This window comes from Phaenicophaeus curvirostris, chromosome 1, assembly GCF_032191515.1.
Source record: "Phaenicophaeus curvirostris isolate KB17595 chromosome 1, BPBGC_Pcur_1.0, whole genome shotgun sequence".
Classification (NCBI taxonomy): Eukaryota; Metazoa; Chordata; class Aves; order Cuculiformes; family Cuculidae; genus Phaenicophaeus; species Phaenicophaeus curvirostris.
In genome coordinates, this window is record NC_091392.1 from 23165081 (window position 1) to 23175441 (window position 10361).

The window sequence follows — 10361 nt, forward strand, 5'->3', positions numbered from 1 at the left end:
TTACAAGGGTATGCAGTGACAGGATGAGGGGAAATGGCTTTAAATTGGAAGGGGGAAGATTTAGATTAGAAATTAGGAAGAATTTCTTCACAATGAGGGTGGTGAGGCACTGCACAGGTTGCCCAGAGAAGCTGTGGCTGCCCCATCCCTGGAGGTGTTCAAGGCCGGGTTAGATGGGGCCTTGTAGCCCGGTCTAGCTGGAGTTGTCCTGCCCGTGGGCAGGGGATTTGGAACTCAAAATTAAGTTCTCCTTGAACCCAACCCGTTCTATAATTCTATGTTTCACATGTTGACCATAAGCTGTGTTTAGCAATATCGCGCAGACCGCTGTACTAATAGAAACCAACGCTCAAGAACAAACGTTCAGGCGCCTCTCTCCGTTCCGGGGCGAACCGCTCACCCCACCCCCCCAAAGGCGCCGGGCTCCAAACGCGGCTGCCTCGCGCTCAGACGCCACTGCTGGGTAATCCCTGGCCCCGGGCCGGGCCGGGGCGGCCTCCGGGCGCGGCTCAGAGAGAGCAGGCTCCGCATCCCCGTCCTCCACCAAGGCCCCGCCGCCCCGGCTTCGCTCAGAGGGGCCGCTCCGGGCCGCGCCGCCGCCGCCGCCCGAAGGCGCATGCGCGGCCCTCCCCACTCCCGCAGCCCCCCCCGACCCTACGCGCCCGACCCGTGACGCTCCGCTTCGGGGCCGGGGCGGCTGCGGCGCGTGCGCAGCCCGGCGCCCTTCGCCGCGTCCTCCGCGCGCCCCCGGCGCCGCGCACGCGCAGCGGGGCGCTCGGCCTCAGCCATGGCGGGGGCGCTGCGGAGGGTGAGGCGGCGCCGAGGCCCCCTTGGCCGCCCTCGCCCTTTCCCGCGCCGCCCCGGGCCTCTGGGGGCTCCCGAGCGGAGCGGCCGGGGGCGAGCGCGGAGCCCTGCGAGTGGGGGGGAGCGCGGGACCCGTCGTGCGGGGAGGGGGGCGGCGGCGCGGCCCGAGCGCTCCCCGAGGCTGCGGTGCTGGGCCCTCTTCGCGCCCTCCTTCCCTTCCTCTCCTTCCCTTCCTCTCCTTCCCTTCCTCTCCTTCCCTTCCTCTCCTTCCCTTCCTCTCCTTCCCTTCCTCTCCTTCCCTTCCTCTCCTTCCCTTCCTCTCCTTCCCTTCCTCTCCTTCCCTTCCTCTCCTTCCCTTCCTCTCCTTCCCTTCCTCTCCTTCCCTTCCTCTCCTTCCCTTCCTCTCCTTCCCTTCCTCTCCTTCCCTTCCTCTCCTTCCCTTCCTCTCCTTCCCTTCCTCTCCTTCCCTTCCTCTCCTTCCCTTCCTCTCCTTCCCTTCCTCTCCTTCCCTTCCTCTCCTTCCCTTCCTCTCCTTCCCTTCCTCTCCTTCCCTTCCTCTCCTTCCCTTCCTCTCCTTCCCTTCCTCTCCTTCCCTTCCTCTCCTTCCCTTCCTCTCCTTCCCTTCCTCTCCTTCCCTTCCTCTCCTTCCCTTCCTCTCCTTCCCTTCCTCTCCTTCCCTTCCTCCCTCCGCCCTTCTCCCTCCCTCTCTCCCTCTCTCCCTCCCTCTCTCCCTCCCTCTCTCCCTCCCTCTCTCCCTCCCTTCCTCCCATGTGCCCTGGTTGGATACGGCGGGTTTGTGGAATCACGGTTGGGGGACGGGAGGGGGGAGGTTGAGGCTTATGTCAGGTCCCTGTCAGGTGTGTGTTGAACCCAAACAAAACAATCGGACAGCATGGAAATGGATGGTTGGGGATATTTAATGTGTTTATGCTCTTTGTGCAGACCACTGGACTCGTAGGATTGGCTGTAGCTGAAAACCCTCACGAGGTACGTCTGGTGTCTTATTCTGTGTTTAACAGAGGTTGTCGGTAAGATCAAAGCTTCTCATTATGTATTTGCATATATGGGTGGTTGTGTACCTTAAAGCAGTGCCAGCTTAGTGAAAGGGTAAATGTGCCACAGTGGTACAGGTAGAAAAATTCTCTCTTAAAGTTTTATTTCATGCTATCAAGAGTTACTTTGCACATGTACTTTTTGTTACACCTGCTGATTTAAAACACCTCCTTTGTTTTAGTACTTTTATGAACTGTTGTTTGGTTTCTCTTATCTCCAGTGCAAAAGCCAAGAACTCTTAAATTCAGTTTTTCATAATTGTAAATTCTACTTGACAGGTATACAGATTTTTATTGCCTTGCTACATTGTGTTCTCAGTACGTACTGGAATAGTTTACACCTATACTAAGGGGATAAGCTGGTCTTGCCTGATAAAGGCTAACCGTATGGTGCAAAGTTTGCCTTATGATGGTGCACACTGTTGAAATTGGAATACTTCAGTGGTTCTCAGGAACCACATGAAGTGTTCTTGTAGCAACTTGGTACTTTCACCTCCTCAGCCTCAGTTATGGAAGTATGCTTGCCACATCTTGCTTGTTTATTCAGGGGGCACAAGTTTTGAAAGGACTTCAGTAATTCTTTGTTTTCTCCACTTTAAAGTTTCCCACTATGTAATGATCCTGTGTAAGAAATGCTTTTGCCACCAATAGTTAGGAATACTGTCAGAACCATTGAAAAAATCATTATTGTTCTACACAAAAGATTCTAGCTTTGTCTACTGCCTTATCAGACACCTGCATGAAACTAAATTTTTTTTTCAGTGACTTAAAGCCGAGAATAAAGAAATCAGCAATGTGTTATTTGAAATATAGATTCTGTTCCAGTCCTCTTTTTGTTTCCTGCTTTTGCCTGTGTTTTATTTCTTGGACTGCAGTATTCTGCTTCTGTTTGGTTTTGTTCCTGTAGGATATCCATTCCTCTTCAGTTAGAAGAATTTACCCAGCCAACATGAGGCCCAAAAGCTTTCTTCAGCCCAGTGTGTCCTTATCACTGCATTTAACTCCAGCAATAAAAGTTTCAAGTTTATTTTGATTTAAATACATCTGTCACTCAGAACTTTGCACCAGAATGGAAATGCCCAGAAAAAAACAAAATAAGAAAATCTTGTTAGTTTATGTGCTTCTTTATGTCTTTCACAGCTAATTTTTCAGAAACTGATGGTTTAGATGTGAATTTGCCTCATTTCTTAAAGTACGGTTGGTATTAGAAACACAGCTTCTGTTTCCATTTTGCCTTAAATGTCAGGTTGCAACTTTTTTTTTTCCGCTTTGAGGAATCTGACAGTGGTAACTTCCCAGTCCTTGTAAATCCCACTTAGTTATTTTGTTAATACTACATTTCTGGATTAAATACCATAACCCTCTATGTTTTGTGTATAGATAGTTAGCTAGTAGGTTATGTAGGACAAGAAGCTAAATAATTCTAGTAATGTATTTTAACCGTGTCTTGTGATCACTTTAGCGCCTGCGAATACTGTACACAAAAATCCTTGGTGTCCTGCAAAACATTCCCAAAGATGCAGCATATAGGAAATACACTGAACAGATTGTAAATCAGCGATTTAGTTTGGTGCAAACGGTAAGTACAGTGCTGTTTCATAATTGTTACATGTTAGAAGATTTTTAGGATCAGAAGAATGATTTTCAAAATGACTTGCTGGTTTTTTCAGAGTGACTTTCAGTTATCAGTTCAGAAATAATTGAAGTCCTGAAGTATATTTTTGGTTTTGACAGGAATATTTTGATGGTATATTAAAAAGAAGTGTTCATTTCTTACTGACATTTTCTGTGAAAATTAGAGGCAAACGGTTTTTTGAGGATTGGTAGAACAATGGTAATTTCCACACACTTGCACAAAAAATGCATGTGCTCTTACCAGTGTACTGTCTTAGTACAGTCCTTGGCTTTGACATTTTAAAACACTTTGCTAGTTAAACTATGCAACGTTGGAATTGTCTGTTTAAGGTGAGAATTGGAAGATTGCTTATTATTTTATAAAAAGCTAAAATTAAAGTTTTATTTCAAGATACATACTAAGGCCCTTAGTGGCTAATGCATCATTAAATAGCACTAGTTTTTTGTTTTATCACAGACAGTTAGGTGTTGGTTTCCCAGTAAGAAAAGTGTGTGAGATTTTTTGAGTAATGTAAAGTGACAGAAGCCGCTGATTTGATAGTAGTTTTGAGGACAACTAAGAGTGTGATCTGGTTAAATAACTTCCTGCTTTTATCTGGGCTTTCCCCTTCTCAGTAAAAATAAACTTTTATTTATATGCATTTGGAACAACAGGAGACTGACGTGCAAAAACTACAGGACAAACTGAATAGTGGTCACATAGAAGAAGTCATTGTACAGGTAAAGTGGGGAAATATAAGCTTAGGTACAAAAGGCAGTAGTGATTTTCATCATTCCTTTAGCTGAATATTGTTCAAAGAATTAGCAGTTTTCTGTATCTTCCTTTGCTGAAAAAAAAAACAAATAGAAAAAAAAATCTGAAGAATAATTTTCATTTAGCAATTGGGATGACCATGCTAAAACCTGACACAGTTAAAGTGCTTTTACTGTATTTTGCTTGTCTACATACCGTGTGTATCTACATTGATTGTTACAGAGTCTTAAGTCAGTGGAAAGGGCAGAAGATGAGTGAGTAATATGGGGGTATTATTCAAATAGACTGGGAAGTATCATGAGGTTATCATTGGGAGCAACTAGGTGAGCAAACAATCTGTTTGGGTAATTCAGTCTATTTTTTAAAACAAAACCTCAACCCCTCCAACACACACAGTTCCTTTTGATGTTTACAGATGAAATTTGTCGTAGTCCATGACTGTTACAGTGACATCACTAAGATAATGAACTGAAATAGAGGTAATTTAAATTCTGTACAATTGCCAAAGTATTAAGGATTTATTTATGGTGTTTATTAACAGGCTGAAAATGAGCTTTCCCTGGCAAGAAAAATGATACAGTGGAAACCATGGGAACCTCTAGTTGAAGAACCTCCTTCTGACCAGTGGAGATGGCCAATATAATTTTCAAAATGGTGTAACCTCTTGGAAGTAAAAAAATAAGTTAATTAATAATGTTACTGACAGTTGTCTTTAAATTAAAGATAATAACTTCATAAAAACATGTTTTGTTCTAATGTCCATTTATATTCAGCAAACTAAAGACTGCTTTCAATTCTTTGCAAAAAAAAATGGTTGTAAGAAAATTCAGCTGTTGTACAACCTTTGGTATATTCCCTATTGTAATTTATTATTAACAGGGTATTTAGGCCTCATCCTGCATTATTTTTATCATCTGTATTTTTATGTTAACACATATAGCTATTAGAGGCCATTTGAACTCAAAATCAAAGATGTAGAAAAGTGTGATCCCACTCATCTCTCCCGCCTTTTGTTGTGTATGATTGTCAGCCACTGCCAGCGTCTTTATGACCGTGCAGATAATGAGATCAGGGATGTGACATGATGAGAGCTAAGCTTACCAGAGTTAACATTTTTTTTAGATTTCAGCTGAATCACTGTCTGGAACTGGCTGACTTTGCTGCCCACACAAACACTAGTTATGACTCACTTGGGGGAAGCACTGGGGAGGACCCAAGGTTGGAGGGGTGAGGGGGAGAAGGACAACAACCCCTTAAGGTGACAGCAGGAACAGGTTTCTTGGTTAGCAGATAGGTTGTCATACTTGGCATCACATGCGCAGCACAGACTTTAGTGTTAAGACCTTTCAAAGCTTTGCCTATAAACATGAATACTTCATACATTTATTTCTATATTATTGATTCAGACTTTGAGTATAACTTAGTAATGTGAAAAAAAGGGATCTTTCTTTATGCGCCTGCATAGGTTCTTTCAAACATTTAAATGGAAACACTGCTTGCCTCTTCTGAAAGCTTGTTTACAGATTTCAGCTTGTAAGCCCTGATTAAAATGTCCAAGCTAAAGCTAAGGATATTGTGTGAATTTGCCTTTACTCACATTTTTTCAGTACCATTAATACAGTTCTTGCAAGTTTAAAGATAAAAATATTGCTATGTGGCAAAATTCTGCAGTTTGTTAAAACATTCATATCGAATACCACTGCATATATCCTACTTTATCATATCTGTTTTTTTCATAGTTGATAGGCCTATAAGTTTACCTGTGACATTATTCCTAATGATTAATTACATCTTTACATAATATTTCATGCAATCAAGGTATTGGTGGAGCAGGGCAGTAGAAGAGAAAATATACCTTGGGCATTGACTAGCAACTATTTTCACTGTGTTCCTTAGCGTTGCTTTTTTTCAAGTATTATTACTATAATTACAGGCATTTTTAGATTTTTAAAATTGCAAAACGGGAAAATATTTTGCTTCATTGGTTGGTTTTCAAGGCTTTCTCAGTCTTAAAAACGGCAAAAGCTGGTCTCTTCTGAAATAATACCACTAGGTGGCATTCCAGAAAAGGAAAAGTTAACAAGTTGCTAGCAAGTTAGTAAGTTGCTAAAGTTAACACACACAATTTTCGCATGAGAAATTAAAGGATTACAGACTTCAGTGAGGGTAAATGGTTTAAAATATTGAGCCGATGTGAGAGGCAGCAAAATAAACAAACCTGCCAAAATCTAGTGTGAATGATGTAGGATGCAATATTTTTCAGGGTAGGGGGAAGCTATTCGAATTCTTTCTACTCTGCCATAACTGAGACATTAGTTAAACCCTCTTTTTGCTCAGTTATTTTCTTCACTTCTAAAGCTGTATTTGTCCTGTGATTTACAGTAAGTCTTCTATAAGCTCATGAGTTGTTTTGCAGGGGAGGGGAGGTCTCTTTCTTGGCTCATTGCTGCTGAAATTTGATAGTTGGTCTTTAAACCTGAGCTTCACTGATCAAAAGTGTACTCAGATCTCCCTTTCACAAACGCACAAATATGTTCTCAGTACCAGACCCTAATATAATTTGTTTACTACCTTGAGGGGATTTTATTTTTAGCTATATTTCCTAATTTATATTCTCAGTGTTTTTTCTAGTTAAATTTGTGTTTCTTTCACATCACTTAAAATAAGATAATTTTCTAAATCTTTCTGTCTAAAGCACTGTGTTAACCTTCACAAATTCTTTATTAAAAATGTTCTACTGAAGCCAACTCTAGGAATCATTAAAAAGGATTTTTCAGCTTTCGGAGCTTTTTATCAAATTCTGAGAATGTGTAATTTTTTTCCATTATTTTATCATTGTTTAAATTTGGGTTGATTATCTTGGTATCAGCTAATAATCAGCTGCATAAGATTACTAAAGTAATGAGTATTATGTTTTAACATCAGCTTTAAATAGTAGTTATTGAGGACATAAGGAGGAGAGAAAATGGATTGCAGTTTTGAGACGCAACAAGTATGCGTTTTGTACAGTGTTGTGTAGTTCCTGGCTAATTTAAAAATGCATCTTTGCTAAGAAGAGAAAGGGTAATTTTTACCTGCTATAAACTGTGTAACTATATATCTAATATTTAAATCCACAGAGTAGCAACAAAATAGTGCACATATTTTACAGGCAAGAGAGAACCTATATAAGGAGTACTATGTTGCAAATAGTTTATTTTAAGATGGATATGCTAGCAAGGCTTCATTTGGGGACTGACTAATGATTTTGCTTGATTTTTCTCTATTAACTGTGTTGGAAATACATGATAAAGTGAACTGTTTTATCATTATCTGCTGTAATAAGGTAAATCACTGCAAGCCTTAGAGTTAACAATTTTAGATCTTTAAAACACTTTGAGATCATCTAATTGAAGTCATTATGCATGTGAAAATCATCCTCTCTGCAAGGATGGGACCTAATAGAGACAGAGCCTGTTAAACCAGAAAAAACAGCTTTTGAATTGCAGTATAGCAGCAGTACTGAGGCTTTTGTTACTCCTAAGGTGATATCTGCTATTTAACCTTTTTTGAGTAGCTATGTTCTGAACAGGACACCTATTTTAATCTTTGGTATAATTTCCAGTTGTGTTCAAAGGGAGATGAATGAAAGCTGCATTTTTTATTTACAGCATATGTGCTATTTAATTAGAAAAAAATGAAAAATCATCTTGCAAACTGAAAAAGAGTTTGAATATTTAATCAGGTTGACTATATTATAGTGACACAAAACGACATTGTACCTTTCCATCGAGGTACTGTTGGTCCTATTCAAACTTGGATTGACTTGAACAAGAAAAAACCAAGATCATTAGCAGTAGTAATGGGGAAGTTCTGTCCTTTTGATGGGAAGCAGGCTCATATGCCTAACAATGTCTGTGAAACATGGCTACAGTGATCACGGCATACTCTTACCAAGTATAGATAGAATTTCAATGCCTCCTGAAGTACAACTGTGTTTCAGGGTTCTCCCAGAGCTTTGACACAGAACTGTGTATTTCTCCTCTAAAATGGTTGTGTGAAGCGAGCATAGTCTCAGTTTTCCCGTGGCGTGCTGGAATACTTGCAAGAGTTGCCTCAGAACTGGTTTACGGTTTGACTTGATCTTAAAAGGCCTTTTCCAACCTAAATGGTTCTTTGATTCTGTGGAAACTGCACATCAAACACCAGGAAGTTCAGTTTAATATGGTTTTAATTCTGGTGTAGGTGTGATGCCGTGAAAAGCCAGACTCAATAATCAATGCTAATTTGATTATTAAGTAAAGTATTCTTCAATGCGATGCTGGGCATGCAGGGGAAAGCTCCACGTAATGCACATGCAACTTCCTGTACCGTTCACAAAGGCTGTATACAGTCAAGTCATACACAATCACCACTTTTCCTGGAGCAGGTGTGTCTATTATAATCAGTTCTCGGTATTTATTCACATAAGTCTCCTCCCTTTGGCACACGCGCTCTGCCCTCTAGGGGGTCTTCTTCAGGGGTCTCTGGATGAAGGCTGTAGATCATCCACACAGCTGAACTTTACAACTCTCCTTCTTGCACATGCTCTTTAGGCTCCTTGGGCACCTCTTCAAGGTTGCATCTGGTCCTAGCTGGTTCTTCTTTCTCTTATCATTCCGCTAGTCCTTGTTATAGAATCATAGAATAACCAGGTTGGAAGAGACCCACTGGATCATCGAGTCCAACCATTCCTATCAAACACTAAACCATGCCCCTCAGCACCTCGTCCACCCATCCCTTAAACACCTCCAGGGAAGGTGAATCAACCACCTCACTGGGTAGCCTGTTCCAGTGCCCAATGACCCTTTCTGTGAAAACTTTTTTCCTAATGTCCAGCCTGAACCTCCCCTGGCGGAGCTTGAGGCCATTCCCTCTTGTCCTGTCCCCTGTCACATGGACTGGCTTAATGAGATACAGTCACATTCTTTCTCATTCTTTCTAACTGCAGCCTCCTTAAAAGTCCTTAGTTAAGCGTTAAGTATCCGGCTGCAGGCTAGCTAAAAGTTATTATTCAAGCTAATCCTACATTTTAATACTAAAATCCCCAAATCCATACATAATATTTAAATACATAATACGTTAGCAATTTATAACAAATAATTTCTTCCTTCAGCTGTCTTAATTTCCACTCAGCAGCTGCAGTTGTCAGCAGGACCCAGGCTGTGCGGGGGAGGGGACCCCCGTGGGGCTGGACACACGGACACATCACGCAGGTTCTCGCTGACGCTTCGGTCCTGTGGAGCCGGCGCTATCGGTGTCCCAGCGCGCTCACTTTTCTCGATAGCCAGGAAACCGTTCGGGGTGCGAGCACAGCGTTTGCCACCAGCTGCGGTGTAAGGGGAAAAAAAGTGTTTTCTTAGCTTAGTGCCACCTGTAAGAATCCACCCTCCCCTGGCTGCGGGTCACGACGCGGGACGCCGGGAGCATCGGTGTCGCCGCCCGCGGGAGGCGGCGAGCGCAGCCGCGGTTGCTATGGTTACCGAGACGCCGCCGCGAGGAGGGCGGGGGGGAGGGCAGAGGGGGGCCCACCGGCCCCTGTCGCCCTAGATCCCGCCGGCACCGCCTTCCTCTTCACTGCTCGAGGGGTTTCTTGTCCATGAACGTGGGAGTGGAGTTCTTCCACCCGGTGTCGGTTCAGCGGCAGCGCGGGACATCGTAAAGGTGCGCGGCCCGTGGGTAACAGCGCTCTGTGAGTGCTCCCTACCTGCACCAGGTGCTGTGTACCTGCATCAAGGGGCTGCGAGAAAGCTGGGGAGGGACTTTTTACAAGGGCAGGCAGTGATAGGATGAGGGGAAATGGCTTTAAATTGGAAGGGGGAAGATTTAGATTAGAAATTAGGAAGAATTTCTTCACCATGAGGTTGGTGAGGCACTTCACAGGTTGCCCAGGGAAGCTGTGGCTGCCCCAGCCCTGGAGGTGTTCAAGGCCAGGTTGGATGGGGCCTTGGGCAGCCTGGGCTAGTGGGAGGTGTCCCTGCCCATGGCAGCAGGGTTGGGACTAAATGATCTTTAAGGTCCTCTCCAAACCAAACTATTCTATGATTCTATGATTCTACGAGTTGTGCTGAGTGCCTGCTGGCAAGGCCCTGCAGTAT

General features: G+C 43.2%; 1 protein-coding gene across 1 annotated transcript; it reads left to right on the forward strand.

Moving 5' to 3' along the window:
* The first annotated feature begins 724 nt into the window (after window positions 1–724).
* NDUFA5 (NADH:ubiquinone oxidoreductase subunit A5) lies at window positions 725–4988 on the forward strand. Its single transcript, XM_069850519.1, has 5 exons — window positions 725–808; window positions 1747–1791; window positions 3319–3435; window positions 4146–4211; window positions 4787–4988. Exons 1-5 carry the CDS (start codon window positions 788–790, stop codon window positions 4886–4888), a joined length of 351 nt encoding a protein of 116 aa, XP_069706620.1. The 5' UTR covers window positions 725–787; the 3' UTR covers window positions 4889–4988.
* Window positions 4989–10361: the final 5373 nt, after the last annotated feature.